Source organism: Macaca fascicularis, chromosome 12 (genome assembly GCF_037993035.2).
Source record: "Macaca fascicularis isolate 582-1 chromosome 12, T2T-MFA8v1.1".
NCBI classification, from domain to species: Eukaryota; Metazoa; Chordata; class Mammalia; order Primates; family Cercopithecidae; genus Macaca; species Macaca fascicularis.
Genome location: NC_088386.1, coordinates 55241082 through 55265747, shown reverse-complemented (window position 1 = coordinate 55265747; position 24666 = coordinate 55241082). Strand labels below are relative to the sequence as shown.

The following is a 24666-nucleotide window of genomic DNA, read 5'->3' as shown; positions in this document are numbered from 1 at the left end:
GTGTCCTCTTTTATTTCCTTGAGCAGTGGTTTGTAGTTCTCCTTGAAGAGGTCTTTCACATCCCTTGTAAGTTGGATTCCTAGGTATTTTATTCTCTTTATAGCAACTGTGAATGGGAGTTCACTCACGATTTGGCTCTCTGTTTGTCTGTTATTGGTGTACAGGAATGCTTGTGATTTTTGCACATTGATTTTGTATCTTGAGACTTTGCTGAAGTTGCTTATCAGCTTAAGGAGATATTGGGCTGAGGTGATGGGGTTTTCTAAATATACAATCATGTCATCTGCAAACAGAGACAATTTGACTTCCTCTCTTCCTATTTGAATGCCCTTCATTTCTTTCTCTTGCCTGATTACCCTGGCCAGAATTTCCAATACTATGTTGAATAGGAGTGAGAGAGGGCATCCTTATCTTGTGCCAGTTTTCAAAGGGAATGCTTCCAGTTTTTGCCCATTCAGTATGATATTGGCTGTGGGCTTGTCATGAACAGCTCTAATTATTTTGAGATATGTTCCATCAATACCTAGTTTATTGAGAGTTTTTAGCATGAAGGGCTGTTGAATTTTGTCAAAGGCCTTTTCTGCAACTATTGAGGTAATCATGTAATTTTTGTCATTGGTTCTGTTTATGTGATGGATTATGTTTATTGATTTGCATATGTTGAACCAGCCTTGCATCCCAGGTATGAAGCCGACTTGATCCTGGTGGATAAGCTTTTTGATGTGCTGCTGGGTTCGGTTTGGCAGCATTTTGTTGAGGATTTTTGCATTGATGCTCATCAGGGATATTGTCCTGAAGTTTTCTTTTTTTGTTGTGTCTCTGCCAGGTTTTGGTATTAGGATGAAGCTGGCCTTATAAAATGAGTTAGGGAGGAATCCCTCTTTTTCTATTGTTTGGAATAGTTTCAGAAGGAATGGTACCAGCTCCTCTTTGTACCTCTGGTAGAATTCCGCTGTGAATCTGCCTGGTCGTAGACTTGTTTCCGTTGGTAGGCTATTACTGCCTCAATTTCAGAACTTGTTATTGGTTTATTCAGGGATTCGACTTCTTCCTGGTTTAGTCTTGGGAGGGTGTATGTGTCCAGGAATTTATCCATTTCTTCTAGGTGTTCTAGTTTATTTGTGTAGAGGTATTTATAAGTATTCTCTGGTGGTAGTTTGTATTTCTGTGACATCAGTGGTGATATCCCTTGTATCATTTTTTATTGCATCTATCTGATTCTTCCCTCTTTTCGTCTTTATTAGTCTTGCTAGTGGTCCATTTTGTTGATCTTTTCAAAACGCCAGCTCCTGGATTCATTGATTTTTTGAAGGGTTTTTTTATGTCTCTGTCTTCTTCAGTTCTGCTCTGATCTTAGTTATTTCTTGTCTTCTGCTAGCTTTTGAATTTGTTTGCTGTTGCTTATCTACTTCTTTTAACTTTGATATTAGAGTGTTAATTTTAGATCTTTCCTGCTTTCTCTTGTGGGCATTTAGTGCTATAAATTTCCCTCTCTACACTGCTTTAAATGTGTCCTAGAGATTCTGGTACGTTGTGTCTTCATTCTCATTGGTTTCAAACAACATCTTTATTTCTGCTCTCATTTTGTTATTTACCCCATAGTCATTCAGGAGCAGTTTGTTCAGTTGCCATGTAGTTGTGTGGTTTTGAGTGAGTTTCTTAATCCTGAGTTCTAATTTGATTGCACTGTGGTATGAGAGACTGTTATGGTTTCTGGTTTTTTTTTTTTTTTTTTTTTTTTTTTTGCTGAGGAGTGTTTTACTTCCAATTATGTGGTCAATTTTAGAAAAAGTGTGATGAGGTGCTGAGAAGAATGTATATTCTATTGATTTGGGGTGGAGAGTTCTGTAGATAGCTATTAGGTCTGCTTGGTCCAGAGCTGCATTCAAGTCCTGAATATCCTTGTTAACTTCCTGTCTCGTTGATCTGTCTAATATTGACAGTGGGGTGTTAAAGTCTCCCACTATTATTGTGTGGGAGCCCAAGTCTCTTTGTAGGTCTTTATGAACTTGCTTTATGAATCTGGGTGCTCCTGTATAGGGTGCATATATATTTAGGATAGTTAGCTCCTCTTGCTGCATTGATCCCTTTACCATTATGTAATGGCCTTTTTTATCTCTTTTGATCTTTGTTGGTTTAAAATCTGTTTTATCAGAGATTAGGATTGCAACTCCAGCTTTTCTTTGCTTTCCCTTTGCTTGGTAAATATTCCTCCATCCCTTTATTTTGAGCCTATGTGTGTCTTTGCCCGTGAGATGGGTCTCCTGAATACAGCACACTGATGGGTCTTGACTCTTTATCCAGTTTGCCAGTCTGTGTCTTTTAACTGAGGGCATTTAACCCCTTTACATTTAAGGTTAATATTGTTACGTGTGAATTTGATCCTGTCATTATGATTTTAGCTGGTTGTTTTGCCTGTTAGTTGATGCAGTTTCTTCATAGTGTCAATGTTCTTTACAGTTTGGTATGTTTTGCAGTGGCTGGTACTGGTTGTTCCTTTCCATATTTAGTGCTTCCTTCAGGAGCTCTTGTAAGGCAGGCCGAGTGGTGACAAAATCTCTCAGCATTTGTTTGTCTGTAAAGGATTTCATTTCTCCTTCACTTAGTTGGCTGGATACGAAATTGTGGGTTGAAAATTCTTTTCTTTAGGAATGTTGAATATTGGCCCCCACTCTCTTCTGGCTTGTAGGGTTTCTGCAGAGAGATCCACTGTTAGTCTGATGGGCTTCCCTTTGCGAGTAACACGACCTTTCTCTCTGGCTGCCCTTAACATTTTTTCCTTCATTTCAACCTTGGTAAATCTGACAATTAGGTCTCTTGGGGTTGCTCCTCTTGTGGAGTATCTTTGTGGTATTCTCTGTATTTCCTGAATTTGAATGTTAGCCTGTCTTGTTGGGTTGGGGACGTTCTCCTGGATAATATCCTAAACATTGTTTTCCAACTTGGTTCCATTCTCTCTGTCACTTTCAGGTATACCGGTCAAATGTAGATTTGGTCTTTTCACATAGTCCCATATTTCTTGGAGGCATTGTTCATTCCTTTTTATTCTTTTTTCTTTAATCTTGTCTTCTCTCTTTATTTCATTAAGTTGCTATTCAATCTCTGATATCCTTTCTTCTGCTTGATCAATTCAGCTATTGATACTTGTGTATGCTTCATGAAGTTCTCGTGCTGTGTGTTTCAGCTCCATCAGGTCATTTATGTTCTTCTCTACAGAGGTTATTCTAGTTAGCAATTCATCTAACCTTTTTCAAGGTTCTTAGCTTCCTTGCATTGGGTTAGAACATGTTCCTTTAGCTCAGAGGAATTTGTTATTACCCACCTTCTGAAGCCTACTTCTGTCAATTCGTCAAACTCTTTCTCCATCCAGTTTTGTTCGCTTGCTGACTAAGAGTTGTGATCCTTTGGAGGAGAAGAAGCATTCTGGTTTTTGGAATTTTAGCCTTTTTGCATTGGTTTCTCTCCATCTTTGTGGATTTATCTACCTTCGGTGTTTGATGTTGGTGACCTTCGGATGGGGCCTTTGAATGGACATGCTATTCATTTCTGTTTGTTAGTTGTCCTTCTAACAGACCCCTCTGCTGCCAGTCTGCTGGAGTTTGCTGGATGTCCACTCCTGACTCTGTTTGCCTGGGTATCAGAGTCTGCAAAACAGCAAAAATTGCTGCCTGTTCTTTCCTCTGGAAGCTTTGGAAGCTTCTTCCCAGAGGAGCACCTGCCTGATGCCAGCCAGAGGTCTCCTGTATGAAGTGTTTGTTGGCCCCTACTGGGAGGTATCTCCCAGTCAGGATACATGGGGGTCAGGGACCCACTTGAGGAGGCTGTCTGACCCTTAGCAGAGCTCGAAGTCTGTGCTGGGAGGTCTGCTGCTCTCTTAGGGCCGTCAGGCAGGGACGTTTAAGTCTGCTATAAGTCCCTGACTGGGGCTGCTGCCTTTTTTTCAAAGACACCCTGCCCAGAGAGGAGAAATCTGGCAGTCTGGCCATAGCAGCCTTGCTGAGCTACAGGGGCTCCACCCAGTTCGAACTTCCCAGCAGGTTTGTTTACACCAGAAGCGTAAAACCGCCTACTCAAGCCTCAGCAATGGTGGATGCCCCTCCCCCAACCAAGCTCTAGTGTCCCAGGTCAATCTCAGACTGCTGCTGTGCTGGCAGCAAGAATTTCAAGCCAGTGGATCTTAGTTTCCTGGGCTCCGTAGGGGTGGGACCCACCGAGCCGGACCACTTGACTCCCTGGCTTCAGCACCCCTTTCCAGGGGGGTGAACGGTTCTGTCTTGCCAGCATTGCAGGCACCACTGGGGTATGGGAAAAACAGAACTCCTGCAGCTAGTTTGGTGTCTGCCCAAATGGCTGCCCAGTTTTGTGCTTGAAACCCAGGACCCTGGTGGGGTAGGCACCAGAGGGAATCTCCTGGTTTGCAGTTGTGAAGACCGTGGGACAAGCGCGGTATCTGTGCCAGAGTTCCTCACGCCCAGTCCCTCGTGGCTTCCCTTGGGTAGGGGAGAAAATTCCCCAACCCCTTGCACTTCCCAGGTGAGGCGTTGCCCCACTCTGCTTTGGCTCACCCTCCGTGGGCTGCACCCACTGTCCAACCAGTCGCAGTAGGATGAAGCCCGTATCTCAGTTGGGAATGCAGAAATCATCCGCCTTCTGCATCAATCTTGCTGGGAGCTGCAGACTGGAGTGGTTCCTATTTGGCCATCTTGCCAGCAATCCATCACAAAAGTGTTTTTCTTTTGTCATTTGTGCATATGTAAGAAGGCTTTGCTTACCCCAAGGTTATGAAGACTTACTCCTATGTTTTCTTTATTTTTTTTGAGACAGACTTTTGCTCTTGTCACCAAAGCTGAAGTGGTGCAGTGGCGTGATCTCAGCTCACTGCAACCTCCGCCTCCTAGCTTCAAGCTGTTCTCCAGCCTCAGCCTCCCGAGTAGCTGGGATTACAGGCGCCCACCACCATGCCCAGCTAATTTTTGTATTTTTAGTAGAGATGGGGTTTTACCATGTTGACCAGGCTGGTTTACTGACCTTAGGTGATCTGCCCACCTCAGCCTCCCAAAGTGCTGCAATTACAGGGGTGAGCCACGGTGCCCGGCCTCTTGTGTTTTCTTCTAAAGGTTTTATAGTTGTAGCTCTTATATTTATGTCTGTGATCTACTTTAATTTTTGTGTGTGGTGAAAGAAAGGGGTCCAACCTCTTTTTTTTTTTTTTTTTGCTTGTGGATATCCAGTTTAGAAGACTATTTTTTCCATACTGAATTGTCTTGGCGTCCTTCTTAAAAATCAATTGACTGGCCAGGTGCAGTGGCTCACACCTATAATCGCAGCACTTTGGGAGGCTGAGGCAGGTGGATTATGAGGTCAGGAATTCAAGACCAGCCTGGCCAAGATGGTGAAACCCCATCTCTACTAAAAAATACAAAAGTTAGCCAGCTGTGGTGGCGGGCATCTTAATCCCTGCTACTCGGGAGGCTGAGGCAGAGAATTGCTTGAACCCTGGGGGTGGAGGTTGCAGTGAGCTGAGATTGTGCCACTGTGCTCCAGCCTGGTTGACAGAGTGAGACTCCGTCTCAAAGAAAAAAAAATTAATTGACTGTAAGTATGCACAGTTGTTAACAGTTTATGTCCAGAGAAGAGATTTCTTTGGCGACTTTTATAATGTATCAATCATGTTTTAAATAATAAAATATCATGTTCATTTCCATTGCAATTAAATGTATATGTAAGATAAAATATTTTTTATTTCAATAGGTTTTGGGGGAACAGGTGGTGGTTGGTTACATAGATAAGTTCTTCAGTGTTGATTTCTGAGATTTTGGTGTACCCATCACACGAGCAGTGTACACTGTACCTAGTGTGTAATCTTTTATCCTTCACCCCCTCCCATCCTTCCCCCTGAGTCCAGTGTCCATTGTATAATTTTTATGCCTTTGCATCCTCATAGCTTAGCTCCCACTTGGTGAGAACACACAATGTTTGATTTTCCATTCCTGAGTTACTTCACTTAGAATAATGGTCTCCATTTCCATTCAGTTTGCTGCGAGTGCCATTATTTCATTCCTTTTTATGGCTGAGTCGTATTCCATGGTACATATATACCACATTACCACATTTTCTTTATCCATTCATTGGTTGATGGGCATTTGGGCTGGTTCTATATTTTTGCTATTGTGAATTGTGCTGCTATAAACATGCACGTGCAAGTATCTTTTTCATATAATGACTTCTGGAAAATAATATTTGATGACAAAAATGAAATGTTATTACTGAAGGATGGTGGAATTATAGGTCAATATTTGTAGTTTGCATTTATAGTCAAATTAAAAATGAGCATGATTTACTGTTATAATCAGAAAATATCTTAAAGGGTTATACATAATCATACAAACTTTTAGAAGGTTGGGAAAAGATAAAATCAGTCAAGTTTGAAATCTTAACTATATAACTGTAATTCAAGTATTGATTTAATCTCTAAGCATAGGAAAACAATGTTTCTTCTCTAGATAATTCTCTTATGTGGTTTGATAAGACCCCACTGTCATATACACATTGGAGAGCAGGAAGACCAACTATAAAAAATGAGAAGTTTTTGGCTGGTTTAAGTACTGATGGCTTCTGGGATATTAAAACCTTTAATGTTATTGAAGAAACACTTTATTTTCACCAGCACAGCATTCTTGCTTGTAAAATTGAAATGGGTAAGTATAGTAATATAGAGTTTTCTTTCACTCCAGGGGAAGAATATAAGGCTATTAGTTCCACTAGCGGGAATCATACAATCAAATGCTTCCTCTGTGTTCAGTCCTGTGCGAGGTGTTCCAGAGGTTAACGAGGAAGGAAAAGACACGGGCCCTGCTGTCAAGGTTTTGACCCTGAGGAGTAAAATGTAGTTGTGGAGATAGCATTAAATTCCTTATTATTGTTTAATGTAAATTAGCCTTAGATTAATTGATACAGGCTTCAATTGTGGGGAAGTCAAAACTGATACATTGGAAAGGGAAATGACAGAAAAAAGGAAAGGCTTCAAGAAGAGGTGAAACTTGGTTGGGGTTTGAACAATGCATAGGGTTTGTATAAATAAGAAAGTGGGGGAAGAGTTTTGACATTCTGTGCAAAGTGAACGTCTCTCAACCTTGCCTAATTTGTAAATAAATCTATTTTTAAATATATGTTAGTTTTAATTTTTTCACAGCTTAAAAACTGTTAATTATTACCACTGTGCCCTAAAACTCTCATTACTCCCACTGTGCCCTAAGCTTCCTGCTCAGTGGGAGCCCGTAATGGTGGCGTGCTGGCTAGTCGGCTCACTTCACAGCGCCGCAGTCACTTCCCAAGACCGTGTCCACCAGCAACCTCCAGGGATTCCTTATTCTAACCTACTTTGAGTCAGTGTAAACTTGTGAGACATTTTAGAAACTAGTCTCTATCCCCAGTTTCTAGGCCTTCTCCCAGTTCCCTGTTTTTCCCCATTCTTGTTCAGCGAAACATCTTTTTCTCAATCAAGCTGGTCTCTCATTGTCCCAGGCACAGGGTATGCCCATCCTCATACTTGCACCTTTATGTTTTCCTCCTGCCAAGAAGTTTAGCAACTTCTTTCTTTCTTTCTTTTTTTACATCTTTAATAAACTTTTCATTTTAGGATAGCTTTAGAGTTACAGAAAAGTTGCAAAGATAGTACAGAGTGTTCCCATCTATCCTACAATTTCCCCTACTGTTGACATATTACTTTAGTATGGTACATTTGTCACAACTAATAAACCAATATTGATCATTATTATTATTATTAACTAAAGTCCACACATTATTCAAATTTCCGTAGTTTTTATTTAACATACTTTTTCTTTCCAGGATCCCATCCAGGACCCCACCTTACCTTTAGTACTCCTGCCTCCTAAGGCTCCTCTTGGCTGGGTGGTTTCTCAGACTTTTCTTATTTTTGATGGCCTTAACAGTTTTGAGGAACACTGGTCATGTATTTGGTAGAATGTCCCTCAGTTTGGGTTGGCGGATGTTTTTCTTATGATTCAACTGGGGTTATAAGTTTCTGGAGGAAGACCAAAGATGTGAGGGAGCATTCTCACTTCACATGGGCACCATGTACTATTCATGTGACTTATCACTGGCCACCTGGCCCAAGGTAGTGTTTGTTAAGTTCTCTGCTGCAAAGTTACCCGTTTTCCTCCTTTCCATAACTGTCCTCTTTCTAAGGAAGTCACTATGTAGAATCCACACTTAACAGGGTAGAAAGTTATCCTCCACCTTCCTGTGAGGGGAGTATCTATATAAATAACTTGAAATTCTTCTACACGGGGTATTTGTCTATTTTCTCCAATTTTTATTTTATTTTATTTTTTATTTTTTTTGAGATGGAGTCTTGCTCTGTCACCCAGGCTGGAGTGCAGTGGTGCCATCTCAGCTTACTGCAACCTCTGCCTTCCAGGTTCCAGCGATTCTCTTTCCTCAGCCTCCCAAGTACCTGGGATTACAGGCATGCACCACCATGCCCGGCTAATTTTTTATATTTTTGGTAGAGACGGGGTTTCACCATGTTGGCCAGGCTGGTCTTGAACTCCTGACCTCAGGTGATTCCCCTGCCTTGGCCTCCCAAAATGCTGGGATTACAGGCATGAGCCACTGCACCTGGCCCCAATTTTTAAATTTATTCAGTTATTTATTTATACCCTCATCATTGTGGTTTTTTTGTTATTTGTTAGTTTGTAGCGCTTCCATACTTTCTCCTTCTTTTTGTTCTTAATTTCCTCCAATCTTCTAGACCTAGTATAGGTTCATGGTTATTTATTTTATACTTTGGATTATAATCTAACATACTGCATTCTGTAATATTTTGCTCAAGTCTTTCCGCTTTGGCCTTTGGTAGCTCTTTCACTTGGCTCCCATGTCCCTTGAAATAACCTCATCATTGTGGCTTTGTTGTTTGTGTTTGTTTTAAGCACTTCCTTACTTTCTGGTTACCTTATTTCTTTTTAGTCTTAATTTCACCTAACCTTTGAGACCTGGTTTATCAAGTAGTCTTCCTGACTCCTCTCATTCAAATGAATCTCTACCAATTTCACAGTTCCTACTGGTTAATAATTTTGCCATCATTTCAGCCATTGTTTCTGTCTCCAACTAATATATAAGCTTCTTAAATGAAAGAAAATGTCTATGCCTTTTAAAAATATCAACCAGAGAACTTTAAGAGCCTAAGATATGTGTCATAGCAGTAAGAAAAATAAAATATGCATTTGACCTCCCTTATTAATAAGAAACCCAGTTTTATTTAACTTTTCAAATGATTGCATGTTGTCTCATCCAAAAGGTATATTTGAAATACTTTAAATTTTAATCACCAGTGCTTTTAATTATTATAGTTGACTACAAAGAAGAATATAATACTACATTGCCACAGTTTATGCCATTTGAAGATGGTATTTACAGTGTTATTCAAAAAAAGGTAACGTGGTATGAAGCGTTAAACATGTGTTCTCAAAGTGGAGGTCACTTGGCAAGCGTTCACGACCAAAATGGCCAGCTCTTCCTGGAAGATATTGTAAAACGTGATGGATTTCCACTATGGGTTGGGCTCTCAAGTCACGATGTAAGTCTTGCTTTGCTTTCCAGAAACTTTTCAAATGTGTTATTTTGAGGGTTAGAAATCTGAACGTAAAGTATTAATACAAAGTACAACAATAGATGAAGTACTGGGACTCCGTTTGCATAGCATGGTGCTTTCTTACCTTTTACAACATAGAACAAATAGAAAATTTTGGTGCAGAATGCACTAGGGCAAATGCTCAGGCCATCCCAAGGGCCCAGTGGATGAATATCTCAACAACACCTCTATAGCCTAGTTGGGACAGACAAATTGGAAAGCTGGTAAAAATGAAATAGCATAGAATCAGAAAACCCTGAGTTTCAGTACCAGTAGTGGATCTTCTATTTATATGCTGGGTGATCATGAGCAAGTTATTTAGCCTTTGCAACCTTATTTCCTCATGTAGAAAATCAGGGTAATAATAATTTCATTGAGACTTTAACACAAAAGTTTATACAAGTTACCATCTAAAATTCTCCACATGGTTAGGACTAATAAATGCATACTTTCTTCCCACTTTTCCTCTAGAAAATTACACTACTTAAGATTAATTCTGCTAGTAAACATATCTGTGCCACTATTTGAATCATATTATTTAATCATTTATGTACTTACAATAAAGTCTTGTATACAAAAAATGGTTATCTATTGAGACTAGAGTTGTAGTTCTAATTTAAATAATCTTTAGAACAAAATTTAGGGCAAAAGTTTTTAAAAGGATAGCAAGTTAAGATAAATTCAAGGAAAACTCAAAAATAGTCTTCCCATTTTGAGTTTCTTGGGAAGTATTTCTCTTTTCTAGCTCCCTACTGCTTGATGTCCTCTGTAGTGTGAAAAATGTAGCCAGAGACACAAAACACAAAACTATATAACATAGAAAACAATATTCAGAACAATATGAAGGTTGGGATTATAAATTTGTCATTGTGACAACTCGAAGCCATTTGCATGTTGTTTAATTTCAAGTGTTATGTAAACTCATCCTTTAAAAAAATCTAAAGACCAGGTATAATAACTCTGTCTCTAAGTTTAAAATCCTCCATAAACGGTGCCAGAGCAAATGTCCTGAATCAATGCATCAGAAGTCAGTCAGACCTACAATAATAGTAGGTTCAGACCTACAATACTGGAAGCAAATAATTAATATTCCATTATAATATTTCTTGAAGTATGTATGTTGTTCTTTATATTCTTTTTAAAGTCATACATCTAGGTTCAGATTATCTCTATTATTCTTACAACAGGGAAGTGAATCAAGTTTTGAATGGTCTGATGGTAGTATATTTGACTACATTCCATGGAAAGGCCAAACATCTCCTGGAAATTGTGTCCTCTTGGACCCAAAAGGAACTTGGAAACATGAAAAATGCAACTCTGTTAAGGATGGTGCTATTTGTTATAAACCTACAAAATGTAAGACTTGAATTTCAGTAACAGTACATTTACTAAAATGTGACATAATTTATGCACATAATTAAATGCTCAGTGGAATTTTTATTTAAAGATTTATTCACAAATTATATGAAAATGATTTTGATACTTTGTAAATGGAAACAAATACAATATAAGCACTCAGGGAATTTGTTCCCAAAGACTTTCATTTGTTCTGTCACCAGGTAAATTCTACCCTAGAATTTGTGAATTCTAATTTCACTTAGCAATGTTTTACAAAGGCTGAGATGCTTATTTCAAAAAAGGGTCCCACACATATAAATTTGGGAAACACCTCATGTGATTTATCATATTAAAGGTTCTTATCTTTTCTTTTTTTTTTGGACAGTGTTTTTTGCTCTGTTGCGCAGGCTGGAGTGCAGTGGCATGAACATGGCTCACTACAGCCTTGACCTCCTGGGCTCAAGCAGTCCTCCCACCTCAGCCTCCTGAGTGGCTGGGACCACAGGCACGTGCCACCACACCCAGCTAATTTTTAAAACATTTTGTAGAGATAGGGTCTCACAATGTTGTTGAAGCTGGTCTTGAACTCCTAGGCTCAAGCAATCCTCCTGTTTCAGCCTCCCAAAGTGCTGAGAGTATAGGTGTGAGCTACTGCACCCGGCCAAAGGTTCTAAGAGAGTTTCTGTAATAATGAAGTCTGTTTAACCTTGTGTAACCAAGCATTTTCCAAACTTACATGATCCTTAAAATTTAAGGGAAGAGCCCCTTCCATTAGAGGCTGGACTTAGGGTCACCCCTGGTGGATAAAGCATGAACCTTGAGGAAGATCACAAAAAAAAAAACTACCAGAGGCTGCAGAGGCCTGCAGGATAGGCAGGGAGGTGGTGGCATTAGTTTCCAAAGCCTCTGGTTCTCAGTGCTCACCATGTTTTCTGCTCTGAAGAATCTTGAACGGCAGATTCAACATTTGGTTGAACAGATTCAGGCAGAAGAAGATGTGAAAACTTTAGAGAAGCAGGTTAATAAAAGAAAGGGAGAATGATATAAACAATGAGGAATCAAGGTACAATCAAGAACTGACTTCTCAGTTGTTAGGCACAGAAAACAAATGTAACTTTTTAGAACAACAATTGGAATCCATGAGAAATAAGGCATGCAGAAATAGAGAAACAGACTTTATGGGATAGAGAATGATAAGATGACCAGACGTAAGTTCTGTGCTCTGCCAGGTTGAATAATGCCTCCTCCCCAAAGATTGCTGTCCAGTCAGAACCTTAGACTGTCACTTTATTGAGAAATAGAGTTTACAGATGTAGGTAGTTGAGATGAGGACATACTGGATTATGGTGGGCCCTAAATCCAATGACTAGTGTCCTTATAAGAGGGAGATACAGACATACAGAGGGAAGAAGGCCACGTGATGACAAAGGCTGAGATTGCAGTGACAGAGTGATAAGCCGAGGATTGTCGGCAACCACCAGAAGATGAGAGGGAGGCACGAGACAGATTCTCCATTAGAGCCTCCAATGAGAACCAATCCTAACCCCTTCAATTCAGACTTCTAGCCTCCAGAACTGTGAGAGCATACATTTCTGTTGTTTTAAGCCACCAATTTTGTGGAATTTATTATGGCAGCCCAAGGAAACTAATACAAGAGCTAACTTTAAAAACTGGATCTTCAAAAAAACCAGAGAATAACAAGCATTAGTGAGGATGTGGAGAAAATGGAACCCTTATGCATTGCTGGTAGGAATATAAAACCGTGTAACCACTGTGCAAAATGGTGTGGCAATTCCTCAAAAGCATATACATAAGATTACTATGTGATCCAGCACTTCAGGTATATACTCAAAACATCTGAAAGCAGGGATTCAAACAGGTGTTTGTCCAACCATGTCATAGCAGCATAATTCATAATAGCCAAAGATGCAAGCACCCCAAGTGTCCATGGATGGACAAATGGGGAAGAAGCCTTAAAAAGGAAGGAAGTTCTGATACGTGCTGCAACACAGATGAACCTTGAAGACAGTATGCTAAGTGAAATAAGCCAGTCACAAAAAGACAAATACTCTATGATTCCATTTATATGAGGTAGTACCCAGAGTTCTCAAATTCATAGAGACAGGAAGTAGAATGGCAGTTACCAGGGACAAGATGGAGGGGAATATGGGGAGTTATTGTTTAGTGGGTATAGAGTTTCAATTTTGCAAGATAGAAAAGTTTTAGAGATGGATGGTGGTGATAGTTGTACAGCAGAGTGAATGCATTTGGTGCCACGGGACCGTACACTGAAAAATGGTTAGCCGGGCGCGGTGGCTCAAGCCTGTAATCCCAGCACTTTGGGAGGCCGAGATGGGCGGATCACGAGGTCAGGAGATCGAGACCATCCTGGCTAACACGGTGAAACCCCGTCTCTACTAAGAAATACAAAAAATAGCCGGGCGAGGTGGCAGCGCCTGTAGTCCCAGCTACTCGAGAGGCTGAGGCCGGAGAATGGCGTGAACCCGGGAGGCGGAGCTTGCAGTGAGCTGAGATCCGGCCACTGCACTCCAGCCTGGGCTACAGAGCGAGACTCCGTCTCAAAAAAAAAAAAAAAAAAAAAAAAAATTGGTTAAGGCCAGATGTGGTGGTTCATGCTTGTAATCTCAGCACTTTGGGGGGCTGAGACAGGTGGATGGCTTGAGCCCAGGAGTTCAAGACCTGCCTGGGCAACAGAGTGAGACTCCATCTCTACAAAAAAAATTTTAAAATTAGCTGGACACAGTAGTGCATGCCTGTAATCCCAGCTACTTGGGAAACTGAGGCAGGAGACTCTATTGCACCCAAGAGTTTGAGACTGCAGTGAGCTGTGATTGCACTACTGCATTCCAACCTGGGTGACAGAATAAGACCCTGTCTCTAAAAACAAAACAAAACCAAAATGGTTAAGATGATAAATTTTATGTTATGTGTATTTTACCACAGTTAAAAAAAAATGGATCTTCTTGAACAGGAATATAACACACTTACCACGATGCAGGCCCTTCCAAAAAAAAAAGAGTTGGAAGCAAAACTTCATGAAGAACAGGAAGAAAAAAAAATGTATGCAACCTAAGAGACCCCAGTTGCAGACTATACTAGAAACAAATAGACCAAAGATAAGGCATTTCCTTATGTTGCCAGTGTGAGAAATAATAATAATAATAAAAAAAGAGTCAAACCCTTCAGAAAAGTTCCCTATCCTAATGATGCCGTGATAGCCAATGTTCAAGAAGTTTTGCATTAACAGTTGAGCCCAGTGCAACACTAAGTAATCAGCAATATACCTTTGCCCAACCATTTTCATCAGAATAGAAAATGTCAAACAAGAACTTACTAGTAACATTTCTTTTCAACAGCAGCATTAATGAGGAGTTGTGAGAAGTTCTATAGATTGTATAGATGAATTTGGCAAATGCATTTTGATCTGCAGCAGCTGGGAAACTTACCCAGGAGTCCAACTGCTGAACTGAAGACTTAGTACTCAAATTGGTAGCATTAGTGAGAAGAATGGATGCAAACGCCAATCAAATAACCAAAGTTCAAAAAGATCAAGTCTGGTTTCTAACAGAAGACAGAGAAGCAGCAGAAGGAACCAAGAGCCACTAAAGAGTCTCTTGATGATGAAAGAAACAGCAGCCGCCATCCTTCTCTAATCACAGAGACCACAAGTAAGGACTCTGCCAAGCAGAGATTTGGAGGAAAAAACAGGAAATGCCTTTACTTACTGAAGGACATACAGACCATACAGAATGCATCACAAAGCAATAGTCTGGGTTGAGATTACTGACTGGTACCAGGTCAGATATTTGATTCAGATAATCTGTACCTCACTAATACAACATTGACAATTTACTTTCCAGTTTTCATATGCTCTTCTGTTGGAATTAAAAACAGGTGTTAAGGGGCAAAAGCTGCATTCCCCAGGCTGCTTCTGTTACTCAGCACAATTAAAAATCAATTTAAATGGAAACCAGGGGCATTTTTAAGAGCTAAGAAGCCACTCCTAGTCTTTTTTTGTTTGAGTGATGTTGTGGTGCTGATATATTACGCTTCGTAAAACAAATTAGCAATTTAAAAAAAATATTTTTTAAAAATAGTTCTTTTATGACTAAGTAAAACTAGATTTATTTCGATTATCAAAATAAAAAGGAATCCAAGGGGCTAAGCACGGTGGCTCATGCCTGTAACCCCAGCACTTTGGCAGCCTGAGGAGGGCAAATCACTTGCGGTGAGCGAATCACTTGAGGTGAGGAGTTTGAGACCATCCTGGCCAACATGGTGAAACTTCGTCTCTACTAAAAAAAAAAAATAAACAAAAGAATCCAAAGAAAGAAATAATTGTAATTATTATTTCAGAGTAGTTTCAGGTCTGCTTGGCCTGTCTTTACTTCTTTTTCTAGTCTTTCTCATTGTTTTTACTTTAGTCCAAATCAGTCTTAGAAAGCTAAGGCATTTTCTGCTTCTATCATCTACGTTTTTTAAACGGTATTCCAAAAAGTTAATTAAAATATGTATTTATAGAGTGTGGGCTGTGGCTTTCTCTGGTATGAATTAAATGCTTCTTAACCGCAAAAGCAACAGTTCCAATCAGGGACATTGAATTAGATTTTGAATTAGACATTGAATTAGTCTGTTTTTTCCATGCATTGTTATAAGTGTGTCTAACATTTTTATAGCTAAAAAGCTGTCCCATCTTACATATTCATCAAGATGTCCAACAGTAAAAGAGAATGGGTCACGGTGGATCCAGTACAAGGGTCATTGTTACACGTCTGATCAGGCATTGCACAGTTTTTCAGAGGCCAAAAAATTGTGTTCCAAACATGGTGAGTTAAAATTTGTTGATTTTCTTATGACTCAATAATTTTTAGAAATGTTTGTTAAGGATGTAATTTGAAGCAATGATTATATTTTTGAAAATATTTTTAAAGCACTTTCCATTTCTAATAGCACTATAAACTAATTGCCCAGTGGTAGGGAAATGGTTAAGTATCTTATGACATAGGAGCTCAATGAAATATTGGAATAGCCATTAAAAATGCCAGTAATCCCAGCACTTTGGGAGGCCAAGGCGGGCGGGTCACAAGGTCAAGAGATCGAGACATCCTAGCCAATATGGTGAAACCCTATCTCTACTAAAAATACAAAAATTAGCTGGGTGTGGTCGCACACACCTGTCGTCCCAGCTACTCGGGAGGCTGAGGCAGGAGAATCACTTGCACCCAGGAGGCAGAGGTTGCAGCTAGCCGAGATGGCGCCACTGCACTCCAGCCTGAGTGACAGAGCAAGACCCCATCTCAAAAAAAAAAAATTATCAATGTTAATAATAAGTACATGGAAACTAGTAAGTGGGAAGAAGTAGAATTTTAAAGTGGTGGCTGGGCGTGATGGCTGACGCCTATAATCCCAGCACTTTGGGAGGCCGAGGTGGGAGGATCACGAGGTTAGCCATTCAAGACCAGCATGACCAACATGGAGAACCCTTGTCTCTACTAAAAATACAAAAATTAGCTGGGTGTGGTGGTATGCACCTGTAATCCCAGCTACTCGGGAGGCTGAGGCAGGAGACTCGCATGAACCAGGGAGGTGGAGGTTGCAGTGAGTCAAGACTGCGCCACTGCACTCCAGCCTGGGTGACAGAGCAAGACTCCATCTCAAAAAAATAATAAATAAAATAAATAATAAAAAATAATAATAAATTTAAAATAATAAAAGTGGCTAAGTGAACTGCTAAGCAAAACTACTGACGAATTGAAATGGTTTTACCTATAGCTAGACATGCTTAGAAAAAAGAATTAAGAGGTAAAATTTTTGTAACGTTAACTAAGTAGTAAATAAAAATTATAGTTGTTCCACTGCTTGGTTATTAATACATAAGCTTAGCCTCACCAGGGTAACAAATCAAAGTAGTATGGTTGTCCATCCGTTCTGCAATAGGATTGGCCGCATCCTCTGACCACCACAAAGGACAGGGATTTTTGCCTTCAGATTTAGCTATTTTAGAAAGAGTAGCAATGATCGGCTCTTTCCCATGACAAATTTGATCCATAGTCAAACTGTAAAATGACTTCTAGGGAAACTACCTAGAGTATTTCAAAGACCAAAATTTGTTTACCTGCTTCCTTGGGTAGCAAATTAGCCAGGTAGATGGGTGGCATTTATCTAATTTATTCTGATAACCATTGTAGAGACACTTGACTGATTGAAAAATCTTCTAATTACTGGGAACTTTTGTGTGGGAACCATTGGGTGTTATACCTGTATACACATGATGGGAACTGTTGTAAGCTATATGTATGTTTTGAAGGTCAGAAACCTTTTTCTCCTAAAGGAGAAAACAGAGTGGTTTACTGTAAAAATAATATGTAGGTTAAGCACTTCAGACTTGGAGGCATGAGGGTCTGGGTTCAAATTCCAGCTCCCACATATCCTAGCTAAGTGACATTGGGAGGTTATATAACTCTTTCTCTTTTCTCATCTGAACAGTGAGAGCGAGCTCATGGGTAGGCAGTTCCAGGGCCAAAAAAATATTGACAGATAAATAGTTTGAAGAAGCACAAAATTTATTTATACATGTTTGGAAGTGATTTTTTTTTGGAAGTACTTATAAAATTTTGACCTAAATACCAGTTTTTAAAAACTGTCTCTGTGTAAGGCTTGAATTTATCAATGATCTTGTTAATAATATATATATTTTTCAAATGGTTAGTTGAGAATAAACTACTTCTCTAGTTTCCATAAAGCTAATTGAGAATTTGTTTTCCTTCAACAGGTCAGTCTGCAACTATCGTTTCCATAAAAGATGAAGATGAGAATAAATTTGTGAGCAGACTGATGAGGGAAAATAATAATATTACCATGAGAGTTTGGCTTGGATTATCTCAACATTCTGTTGGTAAGTGAAATAATTGTATGTGTAGTGTGCAAAGAGAGTTCTAACTCATCCTAAATAACAAGTCATCCTTGCTAAAGAATGTTAAGTGATGGCTAATTCAGGTGCCTCTTATGGATAAATAAACTAGGTCGCTGGCTGTTCTGGACGGTTATAAATTTTGAATGAATCCATGAGTTAACTTAGCAGTGATGGAAACCACTAATGACACAGAAAATCATGTTTAATAAAGTAGAATCATTCTAGAGGCTTATTTCTGGGATCCTTGGATCAACATCAGGATATTTTCTTCTCAGCAATGTCTGTGTCCCCACAAGGAGCCCATGCCTGCCTTCTTTTAGAGTTCTAGTGTCTGTCACCGCGTGGATTTGCAGCTTATAACTTTGTTGTTCAGACAGTTATCTTCTTGTTATTCCCTTCTCTCTAAGAATATTTTTTACCATTGGTTAAAATTAAATCTTAATAGTAATCTTTAAAAACCGGCTTAGTGTTAGGTTGATGCAAAAGTAATTGCAGTTTTTCCCATTACTTTCGCGCCAACCTATAAAATTGCAGATAATTGATTCAAAGAAAATTTTTGGAAGGATTTTTTAATAAGAAATAGTAGATATAGATAAATGCTTCTTATATTATTCCAAAGTTATTTCATGCCAATATTATGTAAATAGGGTTTGGGTGAACTTGGAATTGGTAGAAACAAATTAAGAGTACAAATATGACAGAAAAGAAAGTTTTTTCACATTTTATGCAAAGTTGAATTTTAAATTATTAAAATGTGAATTCTAAAATGTTAAGTACTTGTCAAAAAATACAAGGATTCCAAGTTGTCCAAATGAATCCTAAATCGTGTTTACACTGTCACCACAAGGTGGTGCCACTTCAGCTGGAAAACAAAGATGAAGTCCTGGTGGTGGTGTGGGAGAAGGGTGGGGATGGAGGTTTCTGCACCCTTCGTCTTCCACCAGCATGTCTTTAATGATATGACTTTTTAAAATTAGACTAGGGGAAGTATATGGGTCCTTAGAAATCTCTCCCTCACAAAATAAATGTGCAAGTATTCTACACTTTAATCGAAACACCACATTCTCTATCTGTGTTGTCCAATAGAACTTTCTACAAAGACAGAAATGTTCTATATCTGCACTGTCCAATATAGTAGTCACTGGTCACATGTGGCTCTTGAGCACTTGAAATGTGAGTAGTGCAACTGAAGGACTGATTTTTTTTTTCCTTTTTAATGCATTTTATTTTAACAAGTACCTATCATATTGGACAGCACAGTTCTGATGAGTTACATGAACCCCAGTTTAGTGTCAGTAAACATAGTTATATTTAATTTCTTTCTTCAGACCAGTCTTGGAGTTGGTTAGATGGATCAGAAGTGACATTTGTCAAATGGGAAAATAAAAGTAAGAGTGGTATTGGAAAATGTAGCATGTTGATAGCTTCAAATGAAACTTGGAAAAATGTTGAATGTGAACATGGCTTTGGAAGAGTTGTCTGCAAAATGCCTCTGGGTAAGTATGGAACCTGTCCTTAGGAAACTTTTTGCAGAACAGTCAGGAAATAAATGCACAATCCAATTATGTACAAAATTCTGTACTTGGTCTTGAAGTATTTAGTCCTTAAAGTATATCCAAATATCTTGATTAAGTCATAGAGATTTCCCCCTGAAAAATAGATTACAAGGGACAATAAATGCACAAGATGACTAGGACTCCAGTCTACATTTCATATAATTCTTTCCTAAGAAAAACAGAAGTTGCCAGGGTATTAGGGAAGTAATTTCTTTTAAAATGCTCTTGAGATGTATTTTATTCTATAGTTTGATTATATAAAAGCTTAAAGGTCTATTTCTGCAGTTGATTTGCTTCCTTTCTTCCTAATCCTATAAAACTCATGGTTAATTTTAAAACAATGCAAAACTGGATTTAGTTATTGAAAACATTCAGGGTATCTATAAAAAATCATAATTTGAACTTACATTTCATTATGAATTAATACATAAAATTACCATTAAAATATTATATTAACTTCATTTCTGGAGAAAGAGCTCCAAATTTTTCACAGTAACATTTTTAAAGATCTTGCATAAAAATTTCGCTTCTGGTATGTAAATATTAAAGATAAAACCTCAATTCTAGGTAATCAGTATCCATGTATACACACATTGAGTCAGTAAACAGAGTGTCTACTATATGCCATGCCCTGTTTTGCACACTGGGATGCACCTGAGAACAAGACAGATAAGGTATCTGTTCTCACAGAAATTACAATCTGGTGAAGAAAGAGAAGTAAATAGGTCAATTTTTTGAAGAGAGGAAAATATCAAATTGTTATAAACTCTATGTGATGGAGACTAGGTGGATAGCTACTCTAGGATACCAGGGAAGACGCCTAGAAGCAGGAGACATTGAAGCTAAGATCTAAAAAATCAAGCCAAGCAAATATCAAGGGAAAGGGCATAACAGACAGAGGTACCAGTTGGAGCAAAGAGCCTAGGGCAGAACGAGTTTGCTGAGCGCTCAGGGAAGAACTGACAGGTAGGTGCTAGACATACAGAGCTTTGGAAGCAAGGCTTGAGTTCTGGTTTTATTCTGGGTGGAATGGAAAGCAACTGGAAGATTTGGGGGTTGGGTGGGAGCAGAGTTAGGTTGTTGTAAATCAAAAGTTCTATGTTGGCCATTTTGAGTTATCCATAGAGGGATGAGATGTGTAATGTGCATAGCAATGGTATGTAAAGTCATGGAACAGAGCGAATCCATCTGGGCAGCATGCAGATAAGGGGCTTGGAACAGCAGCTGTACTAAATGAACTCATCTGAGAGGCTTAAATCATTTTGAAGCAAATAATACTTTATTTGGCCCCAGGTAAGTCAATCACAAAAATTTATAGCTTTTAGCGATTTGCTATCAAAGTAGGATAATATACAGGTGGTGATATTCCCAGATTGGTGTTAGGAAGGGAATGTGAGAATAATCACAGCACATTAATGTCTTTGGAAGAAAATTCCTATCTCAATGAAGAGGATTTGAATGAAAAGGAAAACACTTACATTTGAAAAGAAATCACTCAAGTGTTTCTTTTGATCTGATGATGAGTTTGAATTCTATGTTAGTGCTATGAAACAATCAGATTTATTATGTCTGTACACAGCTTACAGGTTTACGTGTGTGACACAACCCATAATGTATAAAATCAATAATGATCACTTTTGTATTCTCTTCTCCAACATCAAACCTTTTCCTGTTCCAGGCCCTGATTACACATCCATAGCTATCGCAGTTGCCACACTAAGTATCTTAGTTCTCATGGGCGTACTGATTTGGTTCGTCTTCCAAAGGCACCGTTTGCACCTGGCGGGCTTCTCAGCAGTTCGATATGCACAAGGAGTGAATGAAGATGAGATTATGCTTCCTTCTTTCCATGACTAAATTCTTCTCAAAGTTTTCTAATTTGCACTAATATGTTACAAAAAATTAGTCACTTAAAATGTCCCAGTGTCAGTATTTACTCTGCTTCAAAGTAGAACTCTTAAGTACTTTTTCAGTTGTTTAGATCTTAGGCATGTGCTGGTATCCACAGTTAATAGCCTGCTAAATGCCATGTTTATCACCCTAATTAATAGAATGGAGAGGACTCCAAAGCTGGAACTGAAGTCCAAATTGTTTGTACAGTAATATGTTTAATGTGCATTTTCTCTATATGAATGTGATTGGTAACTAGGATATGTCTATTTTAATAGAAGTTTTTTTACAAAACTTCTTAGAAAATTAAAATTGGCATATTACTAGGTGACATGTCTACTTTTTAATTTTTAAGAGCATCTGGCCAAATGCAAAATTAATACCGCAAAGTAAAAATTGAACTGTAAACTCTATCAACCTTGTTTCAAAATAGTCATTTTTAGCAATGGAGAAAAATAAACAATAAGACATGCTTACTTTTTAATTTTAATTTTAATTTTTTTTTTTTTGAGAGTGATCTCTCTCTGTCACCCAGGCTGGAGTACAATGGCGTGATCCTGGCTCACTGTAAATCTTCGCCTCCCAGGTTCAAGCGATTCTCCTGCCTCAGCCCCCTGAGTAGCTGGGATTACAGGTGCCCACCACCATGCCCGGCTAATTTTTATATTTTTAGTAGAGATAGGGTTTCACCATGCTGGCCAGGCTGGTCTCGAACTCCTGACCTCAGGTGATCCTCCTGCCTCGGCCTCCCAAAGTGCTGGGATTACAGGCATGAGCCACCGCACCTGGCTTCTGCTTACTTTTTATACAGCAAAATGATTCCTCTTGGCAAAATGCTTCTTATATTATTCCAAAGTTATTTCATACCAATATTATGTAAATATGAAGAGTTTTTTTCTGTTTATAACTGTTCATAAAACAATGACTTTTAAAGATTTAGTACTTAACATTTTCTGAAGTGTGGGAACATTATTTTTAGATTGAGTAGGTACCCTGTAGCAGTGTGCTTTGTATTTTCTGATGTATTACATGACTGTTTCTCTTGTAAAGAGAATCAACTAGGTATTTAAGATTGATAATTTTGCAATTTATGTACTTCACATAGCATGTCACCTTTGGACTAAGAATTTTGTTTTACTTTTTTTACACGTGTTAAACAGAGAAAGGGTCCATGAAGGAAAGTGTATGAGTTGCATTTGTAAAAATGAGACTTTTTCAGTAGAACTCTAAACCTTGTGACGACTACTAACAGATTTAAAATTATGAGTGATTAAGAAAACATTGCTTTGTGGTTATGACTTTAAGTTTTGACACCTAGATTATGTTCTTAGTAATAGCATCCACTGGAAAAGGTGAATGTTTTATTCAGCATTTAACTTACATTTGTACTTTAGAGTATTTTTGTATAAAATCCATAGATTTATTTTACATTTAGAGTATTTACACTATGATAAAGTTGTAAATAATTTTCTAAGACAGTTTTTATATAGTCTACAGTTGTCCTGATTTCTTATTGAATTTGTTAGACTGTTAGACTAGTTCTCTTGTCCTATGATCTGTCTACAATTTTAGTCATTAAGACTTTCCTCCAAGAACTAAGCCAAATTGATGTGAAAAGCACAGCTGTATATAATGGTGATGTCGTAATAAAGTTGTTTTATCTTTTAAGTAAAAGTAAAAATGCTGGAGTTGATCCTTATTGAAAAAAAAAATCTCTAGATTGGGTTTTTTATGTTAGGCATACAGTACAAGAAATAAATTGACCACCAATTGTGAAGCGAGGCATTTGCTAAGAGATTTTGTGTGCGTTTTTTAGAGAATAAATAGGCTGGGGGTAGTGGCTCACACCTATCCCTCTTCACACTTTGGGAGGCCAAGGCAGGGGGATCATTTGAGCCCAGGAATTCAAGTTCAGCATGGGCAACAAAGCAAGACCCCATTTCTACAAAAAATAAAATAATTAGCCAGCTGTGGTGGCACCCATGTGTACTGCCACCTACTCAAGAAGCCAAGGCAGGAGGATCCCGTAAGCCCAGGAGTTTGAGACTACAGTGAGCTATGAACGTGCCACTGAACTCCAGTCTGGGTGACAGAGCAAGACCCTGTTTTGAAAAACAAGTCGATATTGATCCAATTGCTGAATACTGGAGAGGCAAAGTCAGATAAAATTGGATTCTAGGAATTAGGAAACCAATGACCATCTTAGCCAATGGAAATGTAGCAGAGTGGTGAAGCCAGAATCCAGATGGAAGTGAGTTTAAAAGTGAAAGGGAAGGCCAGGTGTGGCACCTCACGCCTATAATCCCAGCACTTTGGGAGGCCGAGGTGGGTGGATTGCTTGAGGTCAGGAGTTTGAGACCAGCCTGACCAACATGGTGAAACCCCGTCTCTGCTAAAAATACAAAAAAAAAAAAAAAAATTAGCCAGGTGTGGTGGTGCATGCTTGTAATCCCAGCTGCTTGGGAAGCTGAAGCAGGAGAATCGCTTGAACCCAGGAGGCAGAGGCAGTGAGCTGAGATTGTACCATTGCACTCCAGCCTGGGTGACACAGCAACGCTCTGTCTCAAAAAAAAAAAAAAAAAAAAAAAAAAAAAAAAAAAAATTGAAAGGGAAATTAGGAGATGAGGAACATGAGATTTCAAGAAGTATGATGGAGACAGAAAGGAAAGGGACTGGGCCAGAGGGGAAAGAAGGGTTGAAGAAGGGTTTTTTTCTAAAGGGGAAAGAAAGAGGTTCACAAGTTTAGAAGCTGAGAGGAAAAACAAAAACAAAAATAATGGACAGAGAGCAGCTGATGATGCAGTGGGGAGAGGGAATCAAATGGAAGATCTTGGAGAAGATAAAATGAGAGGGGCAGTCCTAAGCAGAAAGAGGAACTGGTTTGGGTGGGCTGGGGAAGCATGCCTTCTTCTCTGAGGCCACAAGAGAAGAACTGCAGATAAGCATTTGAAGGTGTTTGTCTGTATGTAATGGTCTCCCATTTTCTTATGTACTAGAAGGCAAGGTCTGCTGAGAAAGATTGGTAGCAGATGGGGTCTTTTAAAAAGTTTAAAAATTTTTTAGAGACAGGGTCTGGCTCAGTTGCCCAGGCTGGAGTGCAGTGGTGCAACTCTAGCTCACTGCAGTCTCGACCTCCAACATTAATTTTTTTTTTTTTTTTTCCTAGAGACAGGTGATTTCAATGTTACCTAGGCTGCTCTCAAACTCCTGGGCTCAAGTGATCCTCCCACTTCAGCCTCCCAAAGTGTTGGGATTACAGGCATAAGGCACCACACCTAGCCTGGGATCTTAGCTTG

At 39.0% G+C, this 24666-nt stretch overlaps 1 protein-coding gene across 3 annotated transcripts in view; it reads left to right on the top strand.

Moving 5' to 3' along the window:
• Positions 1-23051, top strand: part of LY75 (lymphocyte antigen 75) — a 94660-nt gene extending 71609 nt beyond the window's left edge. The window contains exons 29-35 of one of the 3 annotated variants that reach the window (XR_012421151.1): positions 3947-4037; positions 6504-6698; positions 9372-9598; positions 10840-11008; positions 15688-15837; positions 17784-17906; positions 19253-19420. Coding sequence is in view for 2 of the 3 variants with exons in the window: in XM_005573280.4 (XP_005573337.3) it covers positions 6504-6698; positions 9372-9598; positions 10840-11008; positions 15688-15837; positions 17784-17906; positions 19253-19420; positions 21159-21337 (1211 nt within the window). In the remaining variant the exon portion in view is untranslated. Of the gene's footprint in view, positions 1-3946; positions 4038-6503; positions 6699-9371; positions 9599-10839; positions 11009-14367; positions 14536-15687; positions 15838-17783; positions 17907-19252; positions 19421-21158 lie in introns of those variants that run through there. The other 2 variants (XM_005573280.4, XM_074009257.1) reach the window with 2 other exon arrangements.
• Positions 23052-24666: the final 1615 nt, after the last annotated feature.